At 33.4% G+C, this 22,195-nt stretch overlaps 3 protein-coding genes across 4 annotated transcripts; 1 reads left to right on the forward strand and 2 right to left on the reverse strand.

The window, feature by feature from the left end:
- Nucleotides 1-3,602: 3,602 nt before the first annotated feature.
- On the reverse strand, nt 3,603-4,777 carry LOC140861957 (uncharacterized). The gene has a single exon (XM_073264957.1). The coding sequence runs from the start codon at nt 4,698-4,700 to the stop codon at nt 3,603-3,605; it is 1,098 nt and encodes a 365-aa protein (XP_073121058.1). The 5' UTR covers nt 4,701-4,777.
- Nucleotides 4,778-10,632: 5,855 nt separating this feature from the next.
- On the forward strand, nt 10,633-12,126 carry LOC140866864 (protein SOB FIVE-LIKE 5-like). The gene is made up of 4 exons (XM_073271920.1): nt 10,633-11,343; nt 11,464-11,514; nt 11,655-11,715; nt 11,823-12,126. Exons 1-4 carry the CDS (start codon nt 10,954-10,956, stop codon nt 11,852-11,854), a joined length of 534 nt encoding a protein of 177 aa, XP_073128021.1. The 5' UTR covers nt 10,633-10,953; the 3' UTR covers nt 11,855-12,126.
- A 3,104-nt stretch (nt 12,127-15,230) lies between these two features.
- On the reverse strand, nt 15,231-21,084 carry LOC140860367 (WD repeat-containing protein PCN-like). 2 transcript variants are annotated; one of them, XM_073263356.1, is made up of 11 exons: nt 20,795-21,084; nt 20,571-20,714; nt 19,853-20,168; nt 19,692-19,755; nt 19,409-19,522; nt 19,146-19,308; nt 18,613-18,760; nt 17,891-18,492; nt 16,757-16,938; nt 16,268-16,525; nt 15,231-15,723 (listed from the first exon to the last, which is right to left on the reverse strand). In XM_073263356.1, the coding sequence occupies exons 1-11, from the start codon at nt 20,954-20,956 to the stop codon at nt 15,420-15,422; spliced, it is 2,457 nt and encodes an 818-aa protein (XP_073119457.1). In that variant the 5' UTR covers nt 20,957-21,084; the 3' UTR covers nt 15,231-15,419. The 2 variants fall into 2 exon arrangements, with proteins under 2 accessions (XP_073119457.1, XP_073119458.1); XM_073263357.1 differs by having other exon boundaries at nt 17,891-18,489; nt 20,795-21,083.
- Nucleotides 21,085-22,195: the final 1,111 nt, after the last annotated feature.

Here is a 22,195-nt window from a genome sequence, read left to right on the forward strand (position 1 = left end):
GCTTTTTAATTTTGGGCCGGATAGTAAGTTCCGATCCCGGATAGTAAGCTCCGATCCCGGATAGTAAGCTCCAATCCCGGATAGTAAGCTCCGATCGGAACGGAAGCTCCGATCCTGGAACGGAAGTTCCGATCCCCAGCTGCCAGAAATGATCGATGACTCAGTCGCGAGTTTTGACAAGTGTCGATCATAGAGCAGATCGGAAGCTCCGATCGTAGATCGGAAGTTCCGATCCTGGCGTGGCAGACATGCACGCAATGAGCTGGATCGGAAGCTCCGATTCCGAAATCGGAAGTTCCGATCCTGGCCGAGAAATCTGGCTATAAATAGGGTCGTTCGGAGTTCATTTTCAATTACGAATTCCCAAGTTTCCTTCTTCAGTTATATAGTGTGAGATATACACTTGAGGGCCCTATCGGTTGTAATAGAGGTTCTGGAATAACAAAGGTGTGGTTATAGTCATCCGGGACTAGCGACTCCAAAGGGCTAACTACGGACGAAGGTATGGTCCGGGAATCTATTTAAGTTTTGGGAGTACTTATTAGCTTAGTTAAGGCTTATAGAATTTATGTAGTGATACGGTGAACTTTTGAATATAGGCTTGGAATCTAGGATCCTATTATACTTGAACTAGCCTAGAGGTACGTACACATTGACTGAGATTGCCAGCGAGTATACATGTTTATATGTTGCATTTATTTGGCATTATTATATGGCATGATGTATGCTTTACCGTCTTCTATACTCATATGTCATGTGCATATACACGTTGAGCCTATACCTTGTTATACCTGATTATAGAGCCGCTCAGCTCTATACTCGATATTCTGTCACTGAGAGTACCGCGACGGCAGGGGCATTTATGTCTGTCTACTCTGGTGTACTAGACGAGTGTGGTTGCACCCAGAGGTTGATCCGTGCGGTGGCAGCACTCATATGGCGCCGGTTCTGAGCATGACTTTTCAGATGATCTTTTACCAGTCATCATGTTGCATGCACTATATACATATGTTTACTCATGTCTATGTACTGGGCGTAGCGCTCACGTCCTAGTTGTTATCTTGGACACCCTATTCCATGGGACAGGTCGCAGGATGGACGGAACTGGTAGTTCAAGGCAGGACTAGGGAGCAGGAGCTTTGAAAGTTTTTATACAGCATGATTTATTAGCTGTATAATGTTTACTTTTAAGAATTTCGATATGGTTGTATCACTACAGATTTAAGCCTGGATTATATTACTAAGCTGATATGTAAATTATGGTTAAGTTTCCGCACGTTTTTACTCTGTTAAGTATTTTGCTGTATTAAGTTTAATGCATGCTATTAGTTGCCAGTTAGTAGGTGATTCCATGCAGGGTCACTACAAATATAGGTACCGAAAGATAGCTCTCGTCGAGAGGATTCCAGAACTATATTTACTTTTGAAATCCTGCCAAAAACGAATGAGATACGACCCTTACAAGCGACGGAAAGATTTTGAAAGAAAAAGAAAACGATACAGACGGGGATGACGATGAACGCGTGAGGAGAGAGAAACAGTCTGAATATATATATCCATATCTATTTAATTAGATATGTATTGCTTTAATGTGTGTCTTATTTTATTCATTCGGGGTTCAAACTTGACCCGGTTCGAGTTATTTCAACTCATGTGTGCTCTATTAATAACATATTCATTTTAATATCGTCTATAAACCGATATTTATAAATACATATTTTTAACACACAAATTAATTAATATATTAATATCGGGTCCTTACACAAATCTTATCTCAACTTTATCCATGAAAATATATTATTTTTTTATGTCAAAATAATCGTAGAGCTAGAATTTCAACTTTACTCAAATTATAGTTTTCTGTCCTATTCATCTGAATTTCACGCTTTGCAGCTCATAAATGTTCTCTCAAAATTTTCTTTTATGAGCTGAATTTAACTTTCATTTTCAAAATTGAGCCATCATGTTCATAGCATTGTAATGGTCATGGACCGGGGTGCGATTAAACGAACCGAATCGAGCTAAATAATAACAAACAATTAAAGCTTGAATTCGACTCAAATTAAGTATATTCGACCTCAATTCGACATTCAAAAATTTCAAATATTTTGTCAGTTCGCGTTCAGCTCGAAATATTCGAACCTGTTCGTGAACTATTCCTCGAATATTAATGTTCAAATTGTATATATATTTATTATATTAATAAAAATGTTAAAGCTCGCAAACTATCAAACAAAATAATTTTGATCCAAGTTCGACTAAAAAAAATTCAAATTAAACATGTTCGAATTCAATAAGTTAACTAGGGATCAAATATTTATCAAATCTACTTGATTCATTTACACCCCTAAAACTATCATTCCGCATTCCGACTTGATTCAATTACACCTTAAGGCTCAGTTTGGTGTGGATGATAGGATAAATAATATATAGATAAGTAATGTAATGTAATAAAAAATAAATAAGAAATGATAGTGAATATAGTAATTGATTTGATTGATAGATTATAGTTTATTTGATTTGATTGGTTGAAATTTATATAAAAATACAAAATTATTATTTTGTCTTTTTAATAATAAATAAAATATGAATAATATTATTTATAAGAGGTAATATAGTAATTTAAATTCGATGATTTGATTGATGTAAGATAAATAATTAATGATTTGATTGATATAAAATAAATAATTAATAGAAAGATAAATAATACGGCGAAAAAAACGTAGGATTAGATAAGATAAATTATACATTAATTAATAATAATGTTACCAAACGGAGCCCAAGACTGTCATTCTAGTTCTAATATCATTTAGAACTATTAACGATTGTGGAGACTAGTGCTCCAATTCTAATATCATTTAGAAAATGATCGCGACCTTCTAAAATAACATAATAAATTAACAAAACATTGAAAAAAGTATATAGACTAGATAGTCAAATATAATAAAATGTAATACTTTAATACATAATTTCTTTCGTCCAAAACACATAATATACGCGAATTAATCTTAACATATTTCATTTAAAAATATTGAAATTAGATCTCCACGTTCTAAAAATAAAAACATTCAATACTATTAGTTTTAAATAATTATAATCTCTCATATATATTATGGCAAAAACTTCTATGAGACGATCTCAAGAATCATATTTATGAGACGAATTTTTTATATGAGTTATCCATTAAAAAATATTACAATTTATGTCAAAAATATTACTTATTATTATAAATATAGGTACAATTGACCCGTCTCACAAAAATGTTACTCATATATATATTATATACCAGATTTGAGAAGTGAATAAATCCAACTTTGGATGAAAAGCTTATAAACTTGGAGAAAATGTAACTACTTGATCAGTACATATAAATTCCGAAATACACATTTAAGGGACGAAGATTAATTCAAACGCACGCTACATATAAAATATTATATTTATTAATACCTAAATATTTTAGTACTATACAAATCTTATACAAGAAGGGCAGTTACATAAAAGAGTATTTCCAGAGAAGATGATCATATTATATATTGCCTATTCTAATATTTATATATATATATATATATATATATATATACTTTTTATACACTTAAAAATTTTCAAATATTATCCGAATCCGAACCAGTAATGGGAGCTTGATCACTTGTATGAAACCTCCATAAAAACCTGCAGTTTTTCTCCTTATCTAATCCTACTTTGACTACGTCACAGAAGCCATTCACGCACCTCTTCTTCCCTTCACTCTCCCACACAATCTCAACTTGGCTCGTGAACCCATGCATCGACTTCATCTTCACCTCTGGATCCCCACAGAATTGAAGCGACACCTCGCCGCCGATTCTTTTGCACCCGCCGCCGCACGCCGCCACACAGTCCAGCCAGCAGCATTCGGGCTGCCCTACCATCTCCTTGTATGCAGCATTTGTCACTCTCACTTTATTGTTGGAATCAGATATCATGGCCGGTACTTCATCCCCCTCTATCTCCTTCTCCATCTCATCCGCCCGCTTTGCTGCGGCGGCGGCGTGCCCGCCTGCATAGTCGCCGATGTTCTTAACAACGATGGTGGAGCCGATGGGCCGGACTGGCTGAGGTGTGATGATGTTTGCCTTCACCGGCTGCTTCAGTTGTGGCATGAAATCCAATTCTTTAGGACCAGCTGCTTCGTCGGCTGCTTCCATGTTCAAATCTATACCTTTCCTGCAACAAACGCCCTCGTTCCCGGTAACCGGGATCTGGGTCGCTTCCGCCGTGGTGTAGTGGAGGAGAGGAAGCGCCACCGTCTCAGCCAGGGTGGTCACGGCCGCGTCCAGGCCGCAGTTAATCGGCACCAGAGAAAATCCATGCATGGCCAAGTGTTTAGCGGGAGAATTTGTATTTGTAACCTTAAAAGGGGCAGAGATTCCCTGGAAACCATTCCTAGATCTCTTCATAGGTGGCGGCGGAAAGGCGGCGCTGCGGCCACGCTTCCTCGTCCGCGTCGGCCGGGCTTGAAGATGAGCCCACACATCCCTCAAATAAGCAGACTTTCTTATACTCTGCGGCATGCCGGAATTCTCTTGCTCGCCTGATCCATTTTGAATATCACTATTCTCAGCCACAGAATTAATAGCTTCAGGCTTTGGAGCGATGGGCCTATACCTAGACATGATTTCAGCAGTTCTTGCAGAAGCATAAGGGTTAATTGTTTGAATCATTTTTGAATCCAAAAATGACCAAATTTAATTAATCTCTGGAAGGAGAGAGGAGGAGATGGTTGGATGGGTGGATGGAGTGTGAATGGACCCCTGTGTAGTGATGAATAGTGTGAGGGGTTTTTAAGAAGAATAATGGCGAATGAGATTGCGGCAACATGAAGTAAAATGACAAGTAAAATTGACACTTGGAGGTGTACGGTGGGTACGTGTTTAAGAATGTAAGAGATAAGGACATGTGGGATCTCAATATTACATGCATGTCTACACTTATCACTCCATATTATCATAATCTTGTGTGTGAAAGAGAATCAAATCCAAATAAAAGGACTTTGACAAAATAAAGTTAAAAGCCGGGCTTCTTTCCGTAAAAAACATCCTTTTCACTTCATATAAAATTATTACAATCGATCATATAATAAATCTAAACTCACGTCTACTCTGCCAATATTTACTAATCTTTAAAATCTTATTACGATTCAAATATTATATGTACTAGTTATATATCGATCACTTCACATGCATGTAGGACAAAAAAGCTAGTGTTCAATTTTATTAATTAATATAATTCGGGTGAGGCTAAGATAGGGGTGTTGTCGAAAAGAAAAAGAAAAAGAAAAAGAAAAGAGATCTAGATAGGGGAGTTATATTTACCAATCAAGCGGTGGCTCGCATTTCATTGCACCATTAAGGAAAAGGAAGCTCTTTATTTGTGCAGCAACGCGTGTGGGAAATGGGGAACATGCATGGCTACACCTATCAAGGATTTGGTTGGCTAACACGACATTCCTTCGTTTTCCTATGTCCATATGCCCTTGTTACACGTTACCATTTGGGCAGAATTATTATTTATAATTATATAGCTAGGAAATATATATACATTGTTTCCGCAATATAATACTATCTCCCTTCCATTTGTTTAAGTTATATATTTTTCAGAATTATTATTTATTAGCTAGGAAATATGTATATACATTGTTTCCCGTAATATAATTATACTCTCTCTCTCCCTTTCATTTGTTTAAGTTTATATTTTTTTTTCATCCGTCTTATTATATAATAATCTATTTTTCATGTTTAATGTTATATATCTTTCATATTCTAGATTTTATCAATTTATTCTTATTAAATTAATAATAATAACTACTTGTATAATTATTTTATTTTATTAAAAATTTTATTTACAAAATTTATTTTTTAACACTAATTTCTTAATATATATATATATATATATATATATATATATATGAAAACACACACGAACTAATTAAATGAGTGAGACAAAAACGGAGTATAAAAATAAACCACATATTTTTAGATCGATTTGCAATTTAATACATGTATTGGATGGTTTAATATATACAATATTAATCGACGGTACTCCATTTGCTTAACAAGAAAGTTTTGGGCCGGTTTGATTTATAAACTGATATTGTAAGATGGATGTAGAATTTAATCAATTTATTAATTACCCAGTTTCGAATTAAGTACCAGCTTATACATTCATGATGTCTATAATTATAAGAATTTTTATGTATAATCATCGTGTTTGAACAATATTTTTGTAAAACGTTTTTAGAATATTTTTTTAAAAAATTTCAAGTACAGTTTTTAATGAAGAATTGAGATGTGTTATGATGTTTTTAAAATTGAAAGCAATGATGAAAAACGATACATACAAAATTTTCTATTGTAAAAATATTTTATAAAATATTTTTTCAAACATATTTATTTTTAAAACATCTTTTAAAACATTTTAATTTTTTTTTTAAAAAACGTTTTATAAATATTTGTCCAAACGAACCTAAATATTAAAAGCACATGAACATTGCATGTTAGAACCAAACTAGAGCTTGTTTATTATTAAATACGAAGTGTTTAATAATAAATTAAACTTAAAAAATATCAGTGGCTTCTTTTATTCGGAAACTAATTACCATTAATGCCCAAAAAATGCTGATATTTCGTGTACACCGGCCATATAGCTAGCTACTTATGTTAAAAAAAAGTATTAATAACGTAACAATTCTATTAGCATCATTTAATATTACAATAGAAAATTTTCAATTGCATCTATTACTTAGTTTCATTATTTTCTGAAGTGGGATATAAATCAATGCAATCAAATTTTTTAGTAAAATAATCTATATAACTTTGTGGAAAGATGACGGGCTTATATATGATCGTCCCACTTTACTGATAGATCAAGTCCACAGTCGATCGAAAACCAATAAATAAATATATATATATATATATATATATTATAATAAAAATTACAAAATAAATTATATGAATCTGAAGTCTGGACATATCAACAATATCAAACATTACCGAGATGTTTGTATTGACAATAATTGAATATATATATCTCATAATTAATCCACGTAACCTAGCTACTTAACACCACATATATATTTGACTTGACACAATACGTTTAACACATGGTACATGCATGAAATATTGTTCTTGGTGAACCATTTGATTATATATGACTTTAAAATGTATATTCTAATCAACAAGACAAGACAAGACAAATGCTTCATGTATGCTAAAATATACCAACCAAGCCTCCTTTAATGTAATTTATTATGTCATTTTAAAGTAGTGTAATATATTAAGTCAAAAAGTTAGGAAACAATTAGGTATCATGCATATGTGTTACAACAAATCAAAAGATTAATCAATCGGTACCAGCAACACGATGTAGCATACGTTTCTATATGATTTGAAACTTGAGCATGTTATAACCAACGTTTGAATACACACTAAATAATAATAATAATAATAGTAATAATACTTCAAAATAATAATAAAAATATTTCAAAATAATAATAATAATAAATTTCTTTTCCAAAAAAATAGTACTAAGATTAATTACGTCCAGCTGGCCGCCTCTTGAAGCTGTATTCGTGCAGATTATGCTGTCATTCAATGGTAAGTTCCTCAACTTAATTTGGCGAAACATTCAGTACTTAAAAAAGATACCACATTTCTGTTCCTTACCCTTCTGATTAAGATAATTAACTCACTTTTCTTTTAGTATTAAATATACACAACATTAATTCAAATATCAATATATTTCCTTAAAAAACACAAATATATCAATATATCCCTTTTAAAAATATTAATCTTGCCAGGTGGTAGTGTTACATCATAACTTTTGGTGAAGATCGAAATAAAATTATTTTTAAAAAAAATTAAAAGATTATTAAAATTTAATTACATAGAAGATGATAATGTATGATAGGTTTATAAAACCAATAGTACGTAGGTTGACAAAACTAATCTACCTATATACATTCATGACTTACTGTGCAAACAAAATCTCCATGCCAAAGTATATTTTTATAGTTCTGATGAATTTGAGGTCATGTGAAGTATCGGGTAAGAATATAATGATTCCAGGAAAACGATACATGAATCATGATCGGGGACGGAGCCAGGAAAATCAAATAGGGGGGCGAAATCATGGTTCGCAGTTGCGGTCACGGAGAGTGTCGCGGTTATCGTCACGAGATATTTTTATAATAAAAATAAAAATAATTATATAATTTGCTAAAATTCTAATTGAAAAGATTACCTAAAACGTTATCATGTGACGGTCGCGAAATCCGTAAAATCGCCGGTTTGTTTCGCGACGTTCACGAAATCGCCGATATTTTAAATAAAAACAGTGTTATATTAATCAATCGTTTTCACCCGAAACTTTGTTGCGACAGCTGCCGTTCCCGTTCCGGAAGGACCGTTCCACCCGTTTCGTGACCATTTTTTCGAACCATGAGCAAGATGAACAAACACATATATTTCGAGAAAAAGATAATTATAGAACAACATATTACTTCAACACAATAAAAATCGTCAAACAAAAATTAAATAACTTAAATAAAAATAAAAACTTCAATGTACAATTTTTATTTTTATTTCTTTTAACTTTTTAATCTTTATTTAAGAAATATATTTTAATTTTAAAAGGAAAAATAAATCAAAAAATTTGGACAATTTCCCCCACCCCACCATGCTCCACCGATTCCCTTTACCCCTACGGCCCTATTCCTTGGTGCTCTATATTTTTAGATTTTAGTTTTAGTCCTCTATCTTTTTTTTTTTTGCAATTTTAGTCCCCCTTCTGATGTGGCGCTGATGTGACACTAATGCAGTGCTGATGTGAAGTTGACGTATATAGAGCCACGTAAGCATTTTCGAATAAAAAATACTGAAATTGCCAAAAATCGAAACATGCAGGACTAAAACTGAAATATGAAAACATAGAGTACCGAAATCGCAAAGTACAAAATAAAAAACCAAAATTGCAGTTTTTTCTTCAATTAATTTCAAGTTTTCAGCCGTAATATATATATATATATATATATATATATATATAATCAAGTTTTCATATTTATTGATGATATAATATCCATTGAGAATATATGACAACATGACCAAGATGAAACAAATTAAATATCGAATACTGTTGACCACCCAATCAAGGAAGATGAAGAGCATGCGGTTTTTTTCAAGCTGGATCAAGATATTAGTAAAAGGAACACATTCCTATCTATTGTGGTGGAAGGATTGCAAAAACCATTGCAAAATAACTTCAGAAGTGTTTGCTAAAAACCTTTTCAAACACTATCCTACTAAGAGAGCAAAAGACAATAAACAGGGAGAAAAAAGAGATACATCAAAATCTACAAATAAAAAAGAAGATGTGCTCATGTGCAGATCAGAACAACTAATAAATGATATCATTGGCATCAAATATGACGAGAAACTAGCCGTGTTTACTCAAAAAGAAGAAAATGAATAATAAATTCGAAGGAATATATATATATATATATATATAGTAATGATCACCTGCACCCACTAAAACCCGGTGTAAAAAAAAACACTAAAATCCGGTGGTCGCTCATGAAAAACCCTGCACTCTAGGGTGCAGGTGATCAAAATTATATATATATATATATATATATATATATATATATATATATATATATATATATATTGCTATTGCGGCCAATTCTTATGCTAGTCCATGCATTTTCTATGATGCACCTTTGTTTATTTGTGATTTTCTAGCTAAAGATTGTAATGACTTTAATCCAGTGTTATGAAAGTTATGTTTTGTTTTGGTTTCAGTATATAATAAAATTTTATAATGGTTATGATGAAAATGGAGAAACAAAGTTGTGTTGTTTTCATTCATATAATTATGATGTGGGTGTTGGAAAAGACTTGATAAATGTTTTATTATAACTAGCAATTATGCACACGTGATGCGTGTGTTATCATATAGTATACAAATATCAATATCAAAATATAAATGAATGTAATTTAGATGAGTTATTTTGAATTTATAATATACATAGAGAAAGTTAGCTTAGAATAAAATGGGTAAGAATAATTTTAAAAATGATAATAAAATTTATTATATAAGACGATGAGAAATTGGAGACGGTTGGAAAAAAAGGTTGAGAAATTGCAAGCGATTTCAAATTCAAGGTGGATTTGTGGATTAAGATAAGAAGTGGGTTAGTGGGATATGGAATGAGAAGTGGGAGGTTAATAAACCAATTGAAAAGTGATAAATCAAATAGTAGAGAAATGACAAAAAAAGAAATAATAAAGTTGGTGTCCTCAAAGACAGTTTTTATAAGCCCTCAACTATTATAAAATAGTAGAGATGATTATTTTTCATTTACTGGCTTAATTTCTTTTGGTTTCATTTCATATTTGTTCCTATTACCGTTACCTAGTATATAATAATTAAGTGATAAACAACTTTCCACATTTACCAAAATTTAGTTTCAAAAAAAAAAAAAAACATTTACCAAAATTTAGCTTTTGATCACCCTTCTCGTTTCATCTAAGTATTCAAGCATATATATATATCCTCACACAAAGACATGAATTGGAATTTTCCACTGTCTTCCCTCTTCTTCTCACATTTAAATTACCTCAGTAGAAATGTCGCAATTACTTACCTCCCAGAAAATGTCAAAGGCCAACCCAAACCCCACGAATGACCCAGACAACTGGCAAATTTCAATTCTTCTCAAATTAGATAATACAGTGTCAGAGCCAAAGACAAAAATAATCTAGGATTTGGGCGTGATTCATTTCATTTTGGCCTCACATGTGTGTATAAGTGTGTGTATAATTTTTTCTTATAAATACATATTAAAGAAGAAGACTCAAATAAATTAATAATCACTCTTCTTCACAGCTAGCTTAAAAGAAGCTAGCTAGCTAGCTAGCAATGAATGTATCGAATTCCGAGTGCAGCAGTGGATGCGAATCAGGTTGGACCATGTACTTGGATCAAACATCAAATTCCACTGATAAATACACAAGGGTTTTGGTTAAAAATGTGAATCCAGATCAAGAAGATGATGATGAAGATTTATCCATGCTATCAGATGCATCATCAGGCCCTCCACAGTTCCAAGAACACGAAAACTACGCCCGTGGCAACAACCTCCAGCTCTTTCATGGCCATATTGAATCTTCAGCGCCTGCAGGAGGAAATAAGAAAAAGAGTAAGCAGAATAAGAATAAAGCAAAAGATCAGCTGATGAGGATTAAAAGGCAAGAGAGTTTTTGCCTTGATGATACTGCCACCTCTCCACTTCCTCATCATTTCGCGCAGGCAAGTTCAAGCTAGAAAAAAAAATTAAATACACCAATTATATACATATATATATATATAATGTCTTTTGCTCAATATTTTCTATCTGCCCTTTTGAAATTTTGGATTGAATCTGATCAGGACAATCTGGCTCCTTCTGGTACTCATTTGCAAGAATTTAATTCCGCCGAGGTAATTTTCAAGAAGATGCTTTTCTGAACTATATATTAATTATGCGGCACACAGTCATATATATTTATATATTATATATCTTCTGGTATATATATATATACTATTTTCATCTTTTTTTTTTCTTTCTAAAAATCATTCAGGGCGAACCAATTACGAAGAAGCACACAGGGTTCTTCAAATCTTCCACAAAAGGGAAATCAAGTGCGTAATTTTCACCCATTCTGTAATTAATTTGCAGTCAATAACATAATAATTAATGTTTGGTTTTATACTGCAGCCTAATTAACCTTTGTGTGTTAACTTTTCAGGCAGTACTTTGTTTGGAAGAAAGAAGCAGTAAGAAGTGGAGAGAACAACGTTAATGGAAATCTCAGTTGAATTTTAAGGATCTTTAATTTGTATTTTGTAATTGTATCTCCTTCATTTATTTAATGTAACAAATATTATATTTCATTTCTAACTGTTATTCCTTCCTGTCTGTTCACTAGGGAACAAGCCTGAAATATATTAAAACATAGCCAAGTTAAAAACCCAAAAAAAAAAAAAAAAAACCTTTTGAGGCTTTATTGTGATATGTAAAGTTAACAAATTTAACTAATGATAATATGAATAGACTCATACAGACGTAAAATGATCGCTCATCCAAGAACAAACGCAGGACCAACTCAATTGATTTTTTTTTTTCTTAATTCAGATTTCAGACCACATAATATCACATCGATAACTACATAAATATTTACCACAAGTACTTGTGGGCTGACCACATATATAGATAACTATAGAGCAAATTGATATTACAAGAGAATAAAACCTTTCTATTATAAGAATTGCCAGCCTAGCCAAGAACTAATTGACGTGTACTTCAGCAACTTAAATTGGACAATTCTTATGATGAAATCAATAAATAAACTTGGTGGCAATCAACTCAAATATATTTTGCCCCCACAAAACGGAAATCTCACAATTTACAGTTTTGGTAGGGAAGTTTGTTTTGATTCACAAGTTTTACTTTTACGTATTTATATAAATTCATGATACGTAAAATTTGTTTATAGTTTTTTAAAAAAAAAATTAATTTACTTATTTTATGCCACATATCACAACTTGATCGCTAACCTGTAATCCATCGCATTTATTAATATTATTGATGCGAATATTGAATGAATTTGATTTTGATTGGATTCTTCCAAATATGTGTTGAAGTTCTTGCCATGCTTAGGAATTGGAGCCCAATGACTCAAATTTTAGGAAAAAGACAATGTCTCCCAGCTGTGTTCCTAGTCCTAACAAGCTCTCACTTCATAGTACCCAAATAATTGAGAATAATATCACAGTGGAGTGATATCAAACAAATTAGCATACATCGATATAATGTAGCACGAATTTAGGAATAGAGGGCAAAAATTAATCGAAAAATAAAAAAAAAAACATACTATTGTTGTGGAAAATCTTATCAGATTGAAAAGAAAATACCCGGGTGGCATCACAAAAATCTTTGCTAGTCTTACTACAATTGGACTATAAATACAAAATGAGTGTTATTATATATAAATGTAATATAGGCGAGGACAACTACTACTACAGTAACAAATAGAAAGATACAAAAACAGAATTTGTCCTCTTTAATGCCCCCAATTATTATTTTTTATGAATTTTTTGGTGAGATATCGATTTAAGAGTGTGTGTATATATATATATATATATATATATATATATAGTTCTTTTATGGTGCCCAACACTATATGCCCACTTCATGCCGCATGAAGTGGGCATATAGTGTTGGGCACCATAAAAGAACTATATATATATATATATAATTGGGAGAATTACCAGAATAAAGTCATTTACAAAATTGCATACCCAAAACCCCCAAGAAATAAAAATTGTCCCGATCAAAAGATTATAAGAATATTTTCAGGTATTTAAAATACTTGATTATTAAAAATATCATCATATGAAAAGTGTTCATGATTTTCTTGATTGGATTTAAGGCCATTTTAGATGCTTAAAATTTAAATGGTTCTGATTTCAAAAGAAAAAATTAAATGCTTCTATTAAAGTTCATAGTATATTACATTAAATGAGCAAGGATAATTCAGGGAAACAAAAACAAAGTATCTGCAAAATGATTTTTTGGTGTGAAAATTTAGTAACAAGGGTGTTTTAGATAATTTAGTTTACACACTTCTTACAATATATATAATATAAATTTGTAGAATGTTTCTTCATAATTTTTCCGATACTTCCACCGTCGACGCATGCACACGGCTCGTGTAACGTATACAAAAGAGAGAATAATTTGTAGAATGTGTTTTCATCAGATACATTTTTGTAACATTTATTTATATATTTAAAATCCTATAAGATGGTCTCACATAATTTTGTGATAGATCTCCAAATGATACGATTCATAAAAAAATATTATCATTTTTTTACTAAAATATTAGTTTTTTCATCAATATTTGTGATACTGTCTCACGAGATACTTACTCTTGATTGACAATTCTCCATGTAATTTTCTCTCAATCCTCGGTTAGCTAACATTTTTCCCCTAAATATTATATTAATGAATAAATATTAATACTCCAATTTCAAATCAACAAGATACATTTAAATGTTCATCCTCACTTCATACCACTAGGTTTTCCCTGCCTTGACCTCGGTCAATTGGATAGAGCTGGTTCAAAATTATGGATAATTTCAACCTACTTTTACAGACACTACTCCAATGATGTATTCGAGGATAAAGATTTATCAATATTTATGAGATCCATTGAAAAAATAGTATGACTCACATGTATTGATAGATCTCAACCCTTGAATTTGCATTGATACAATGTCCGTACAGATAAGACCCTTACCATCAAAATTATAGCATTCCCAAATTAATGCTTGGAGCCAGAGGATAAAATTAAAGAGCATTGAAGTAGGGAAAACAGAGGAGGATCAGAGGCAACTCATGGTGAAAGTGCATATCATAGATGCGTTCTAGACTTTCAGCATACAACATGAAAAGCTTGGAACTACACTATAAAGTTGACGGTATGAAATAAAATTTAATGGTTTAAGGTGTTAGAAGAAGAATATTCTTCTAAGAAGTTGGACATTTGTAAGACCCGTTGGTCAACCCTTTCTCTCTTCACACTTGCATTTTCCTTTTTTTTCCTTTTCGTAAATTTGTTTGAGAAAGCTGAAATTTAAGTGGATTTGATAGAAACAGCAACGATAACTAAGAACTTTTCATGTATCAAAGAAAAGGAAAACAGGAAAAAGTATCATGGGGATAGAAATTGGAATTCAAAGAGAGGGCGAGCAGATGATGATGAATATGAAAAACCATCAAGTACTATGTTGCATTGCAAACACGATTAGATACCTTAAAAGCAACAAGTGGTGAAAGGAAAGGGGTTAAAGCTTTCATCCCACTGCAAACAATTCCTTTCGAGGCCCAGCGTAGCTGGTCCCTGATCTATGCTGTGCAAACAAACTTTCTTCTTAGATAAGAATCAACAAGTCACAATAAATATTTCCTAATTTAAATTTAAATATAGAAATGGATATATGGTCACAACGAATACAAACTACTGGTGGGAGTCGTACTCAAACATAAGCGGGAGGAATTTCTGACTAGCAGAACTTCTACTTCCAATACATGTTTAAATAGAGACAGTAAATGCAGATGAGGGTGATTATAAGAATAATAAAGATGGTACACAGAATAGCGAATCAATGAATATATTAAACTTTCTGTTAATAAAACTATCAAGATACATTGCACATCATAGTACACAGCCTCCTCCCAAAGCATCGAGAAAAAACAATACGAAGAAGAAAAAGAGAGCAAAAATGATAGAAGGTAGCATTTGTGACCTCCATGTGTAAAAAAGGCACCTGGATTGAGTGTGTTATGTCCCAAAAATATGTCTGTGAACAGGTTGGGCATCAAAAGTCTTAACGACTTGTATCCATGGTTTGTCTATGACCAAGAGAGAATTTTTAGAAAGATGTTCAACGAATAAGACAGGATCCCTGAAAGCACAAAATTCAAAATTCTTTCTACCACCATGTTTAGTTTCTAATTCGTGAACCTTTCGCTTAAGCTTTAGAACCCCATTGCTGTGTAGCTTTCTTGTTAATCCTTGATCATTTGCAAACTCAACATCATCGTCTCTATCGACAGGCAACCCAAAATCAATCAAGCACATGGCCCTGGTGCATCAAAGATATCAGTTTCATATTGGAATATTGGCTACATATTGAAATAGCCAGATGATATAAGTATAATGGGAGGTTCTATGGCTATTAGTCTTAAATTGACTCCAGATGCAGCAGTTTCAATTAAGTGCAGACGTTATAAGCTACAGTGTTATAATGAATTAGTTCTGAAATAAAAACAGCACTGTCCTCGTGTTGTTCAAGGACTGAGGATTCCAATTCAAGCTTCCACCAAGTTGAAAGTCACTTTTCATATCTACAGGGAAATTTAAAGATACTGACTCCTGAGATGAAGTCTATTAACAGATTCTAAACTACAGCATCTACGTTTTTGCAATAATGACGACAAATTCCCTTTTCAGTTGCTACTGTGGAATGTCATTGTCTTCTGACTGTTATTAAACAAATGGAGAAACAAAAAGGCATATTGGTCGCCGAATTCAGTCATACTACGAAGGCAGAGGGAGATTTAACTTAAAAAAAATGCACGTGTGGAATATGCGTATAAACCATTTCCATCAAAGAAAATGGAAATCACCTGGGACTGTAGACAATAACGGAAGTACTAGAGGATGGTGGGAAGGAAAGACCGATCACTTCGCCAGGAAATTCCTGATATCTTCTGGGCAGAGAAAATGTATTCCGAATGGACCATTCTCCCAATTGTTTGGCCTCCACATCCAATGCATAAACTTGATTTGATGAGGTAGAAATTATAAGAATGTTACTGTTTTGAGGCGTAAAACCACCAGCCGTAACAGAGGCACATTCCAATCTTGATAAGAACCAGTGTTGCCTGTGGTTAAAAATAACTACTCATCAAAGATTTCCCACGTAGCCACTGATTGGATCAGATGCAAAGCACAAAATTTTAATAAAATATCTGTCCATGCAGTTATGATTGCAAGAAAAGGACAAATCAATTAAACAAATCATAACACGAGTACTAAAATAGTACACAACTTGAGACAACTAAAGCCAATTCATATTTTAAACAAACAAACAGAAGAAAAGGGCTCCCATGTACCTTAATGTTTCAAGATTGAAAATATATAAATCTCCAAAGCAGTTGATGGCAGCTAGCCACTGACCATCAATACTTGTGAACATTTTTGTAATGGGAGGTTCACATGGTGGCAATTGCTCGACATCATCTTTGGAACAAGGAGTAAAGACATGAACAACCTCTGAACTTCCCACATTTACAACCTGCATGAGATAGAAGATTAAGCAAACAAATAAAATACAAAACAGCTACAAAAAACTAAGGGCCTAAATCTACATCAATTACCAACAGACACTCCCGTGATTTGTCAGCGTCCCATGAGATTTAGTTAGACAAAAAACACATGAACACATTTGACCAGACAAAACAATGTTATTATCTCAGCTAAAAAACATTAAAAAAATATTAATGAGATACATCCATCTATTGTTCGAAATATCGCAGGAAATTACAGAAAAAGGATAGACAATCATCCCAAAATACGTGTTTAACAAATAACGAAGCAATGATACAATCAGATTATTTTTTTAAGAATGACAAACGTAAAACAGCCGCGTAATGATTAACATCAACATTATATTCAAGCAGCTCACAAGGCCGTTTAGCACAGAATCTCAAAAGACCATACACTCAGATCAGAACGGTAGGCTACTGTGTCCCAGTAAGTCAAAACAGGGAACTTCGTTCAAAGGAACCAATTTTTTTTTTCTAACTTACCATCCAAGTAGAACATTTATTCCCGATGGCAATGACATTTCAACTTTTCTGAGAACATATCCATTATCCAATGCGCTTCACTTACATCATACAATGCAATCAAGGATTTTTCAGTCATACATGTAGTGTCTCACTTTTAAACACACACGAGGTCACACTTCACTAGTACCCAAGCAACCATGTATTATAAAATACACGGAAGACTAGATGCCTCAAATCAATAATGTACTATAGATGTCTCCAATTGCGGTATCAAGTGATAAACTTAATTTCATCATTGGCTGAGTGAAATAAACTAAACAATATATGTCAAACATCCACGTGGGTCTGATGGACAAGAGGAAAGAAAACATGAGAGTATCACAGTATGACAGCAAGCAAGAAGTATAAGAATCATGGTAACCAAAAAAAAAAAACAGATAGAGAGGCAACACTTACGTATATCCTTCTATCTTGCCCAGCTAACAACAGACGAGAAGAATCAGAACTAAAAATCATGCAATGGGCAAATGGTATTTCCAGAGGAAGCTGCCTTTTATTTACTGTCCAAGCACCCCTGCCAGATTTACTTCTTCTCAATTCAAATAAATTAGGTTTCACGTGGTCGGAGTAGGCAAATGATGTGCCTGATGAAGAAATTGTACTGCATGTGATCTTTCGAGAAGCCTTACATTTAACTCGTGCCACTAAATCTGTGGTTGCAAGCCCACCAGACGGTCCAGGACTATTGTCGGAGACAGAACCATTTTTCAAACGCACACAATAAATGTCTAACCAGTGAGCAGACTGGATCAAAAGCAACGGCGTCTGATTAATAATGGATTTCATCACTAGTTGCATGGGCATTCTCTGTGGGGCAGGGCATATATCATGGGGAGAAAACTTGTCAAACATCATAGCAGAGTATGCGAATAGTTTAGTATCATCACCAGCTGAGATAAGCATGGGCACACCCAAATGCGCCCACTCATGATAACTGAAATCAAGCGGCTTTTCCTTGCCTCGTGACCTTTTAACCTTCTCCTCAGGAGGCAGATCTGCTGATGAAAAGAGATCCATTTTATTTGATAGACGCAAAAAATAGAGGATCGAGAAATGCGTGCTCAACCACAATGTCAAAAAAGCTGAAATTATAAAAATCACTCAAAGCACAAACCTACCATCATGGTTTATAGGTACTGCCACAGTCAACGCCTTAACATCATGTGTATGAGCTCTAACACCGCGAATATACGTCCATTTTTTTACAGTGTTGGACTTTCCATCACAAGAATCAACAGCTCCACTGGAAAGTTTATAAAGTATGACCTACAAAAAACAGCAGGTTACACATTCCAACTTGAGTAAAACATCACAAAAAAAAGGACATGGAAAATAAGTTTTGCGCATCATGAGGTGGCTAATAAAAAACACAGTCGGAATAGCTAAGATAATGAAGTAATGTTTCAGCTTATCAGCAATAGACAACCATCTTTCTTGATACCAAAGATCTTGTAAATACCTAACCTTCAGAACAAAGAGGATGAGGTGATCACCCATCAAAAGAAACCCAGGAAAATAAGGCGATGACAATAAATTTTATTCCAAGCATATCTAACCAAAATCGATCATACTAAGGCATGGGGTACAGTGGAAAGCTCACCAAGGCATGGGGCAACAAATAACCAGGCCAAAAAATCAGATCAGAATGTACCTGACCATCAGAACCAGCAGAGAAAACTCTGTTATGGTTAGGAGATGCGGCTAAGGCATTTACGTCACCCTTATGATATGTATGAGCCTGCAAAAGCGTCCCAAATTGACTGTCCCAGAATTGCACACTACCAGAACTATCCGCACTGACGATGGTTCCACATCTAAAACCAACAATATTATTGGAGAAGATAGCTTATAGAAAGAAATTAAATACATAATCAACATGTATAGGCAGAATGATATAATCGAATAGACATATACCTCAATGCAAGTAAAGACCATACACAAAGATCACTTCCACTTCCAGGACCTCCAATTGCAGCGGTTATTCTGTAGATCTCATGAGCCAGCTTAGCATCCCAACACCTTATGAATCTAATTAAAAAAGAAAATCTGATAAACTATACGAACTTCAATGCATTAAAGGCATTTTCAACTTCCAACTTTATGTAAATACACATACCTATATGTGCTCATAAAAGAATATAGTAATCATTTTATTCAATGTTTACGAACATAATACAATGTAAACAGTACCACATACCCATCACTACTCCCTGAATAAATCCTGCTGGCATCGGGACTCCATGTCACACTTAATGTGCGTCCTGAAAGAAATGTGATATAAAGTCAGACCGTCAGGTTTTTGCACCAAAAGCAAGGATTTAAAAATAGATAATAAACCAAATAGGGAAGCTGTCTCACCACTGACCCTTGGCAACGTCCTGTTGTAAGTAAGTTTCTCTGCATATGAAACACCATACACTCGCACACAGCCATCATCACAAGCAGCTGCTAGACGGGTGTCCTTAGCATCACTATCCTCATGATGCTCAATAGCATCCTTGTCGTCGTTGTCACTTTCACTTTCACTACTCTCCTCTTCATCGAGGCAACTATTGATTGAATTAGTATGACCATTTTCGCGAAAGTCGATTTCTTTCTTCACGTCAAATTGCAGATCATAGCATGGTTCAGCAGCAATTTGCCATATTGAGATCCCAATTGAATCAAGAACCCTCTGTAGGCAAGCACGACACGAAACATGTACAAGGTCAATAGCATATTCATAGCTTCAAAGTTCAAATGCAGGAAATTGATCAAAAAATTCCATAAAAATGTTGGGGATGGCTTTAAAATTAATTTCTCAAGTTCCAAAAATAACTTAAAATGTATTTGCATCATGCATGCAAATGCTTTCAACCAATGAATTCACAGCCTTAAAAACAACGGCAAAACAAGTTTATTCCAACTATCCTCTCCAACTCCGACTACACCACTCAAATTTAGTTCTTCAGATCATTAATAGCTGAAAAATCTCCATTCCTTCCAATTAGTTCGAAGCTGTTCACATAGGTTGAATGATGTATACACAGAACTGTATTTAACACATATCATTTAACTTCTATGTGTAAAGGTTCACCTTTTGCCTTAAATCAAACAAATCCCATTCGGAAATAGAGCCATCGATGCTGGACGAGAAAAGTCGACCCAGAGATGCACCTGTCGGCCCAGAACGACACCACACCAGAGATGAAACTCTCGAATTAGGGTCCCCATGTATCGTCTACACAGAAAAAAATTCATTTCACCATTTTCCAATAAATTAAAATCTTTAATTTATCAAAAGAGAGTGGTGTGGCGTACAAGCTGACAGTGCCAACCAACGGATCCTGGGGAGACCAGCCAAATCTCTAGAGAGCTGTCGGCGCGAGCGGCGGCGACCTGAGAGCCGTCTGCGCTGGTGGCTAGGGCAACGACAGGGGATGGTTTCCACTCCACTGAGCTGCTTCGATGAACTTTAAGCATCTCTGTGTTGGGATATTGAGCTGTATTCTTCGTGAATCTGACTGACTCCCAACTATTTGAAGCGTGTGAAAAAGAAGCATCACAGAGAGGGAAAAGGTGGCGACAGTAAAGAGGAGAAGAAATATTTTGTAGGTTTTTAGGGCTTTAGGTAAACAATGGGTCGGTTTTGATTCGATCGGTCTATTCGGATCCCGTACTTGAAAGGAAGTTCTGGGCCGGTTTATTTGGGCCTTGACAATTTGGACTTTGTGTATATATAATATAATGTCTTGGAACATACTATATATTTTGTGAAAATAACAACTAAACACCAATTTTTCTAACTAATCAACAAATAAATTGCAGATTTGTTTAATGAAGGTGAAAGATGACTAGTATTCATGTAATAAAATCTCTATAATTTAATACTTCATAAATTAATAAAATCTCTATAATTTAATACTTCATAAATTAATAATTTCTATTATATATATAAAATAATATTTTTTGGGTACCAATTTGAGTAATTTATTAAATTAATAATTTTGATAAATCAATAAAATTAATTATTCATTGATGTTATTAAATTAATAATTTTGATATTATAAATTAATTATTCATTAAATTAACAAAAATTACTAGTATAGTTTAATAAAGTATGTTTTTATTGATGTTATTTTCATGATATTTAATTATGTTATTGTTTTTATTTATACGGTGAATTTAATGTGATTAATCAATAAAATAAGTATCAATGAATTATTAAAAATATCGACTATCACTATTCTTTATAGGGAAAATTGCAAATTTAGTCCTGTATGTTTGTCACTTTGCGATTTTGGTCCTTTATGTTTTCACATTTCAGTTTTAGTCCTGTATGTTTCGATTTTTGGCAATTTCGGTCCTTTTTCTTCGAAAATGCTGACGTGGAACTGTACACGTCAGCTCCACATCAGCATTGAATTGGTGCCACGTCAGCGCCACATCGGAAAAAGGACTAAAATTGCCAAAAAAATAAAGATAGCGGACTAAAACTGCAATCTGAAAATATAAAGGACCAAAATCGCAAAATGACAAACATACAGGACCAAAAAAGCAATTTTCCCTTCTTTATATACATAAACATATATATAATTAATTTTTTAAATATATTAATTCAAATAACATGTCAAGTATTAATTAAACAAGATGATTTTTAAGGTAATTTAATTTTCTGTTAATTTAATAAAAAAAATTAATATTTATCAATTAATTAATACT

The sequence above is a fragment of the Henckelia pumila genome, chromosome 4 (assembly GCF_033568475.1).
Source record: "Henckelia pumila isolate YLH828 chromosome 4, ASM3356847v2, whole genome shotgun sequence".
Lineage (NCBI taxonomy): Eukaryota > Viridiplantae > Streptophyta > Magnoliopsida > Lamiales > Gesneriaceae > Henckelia > Henckelia pumila.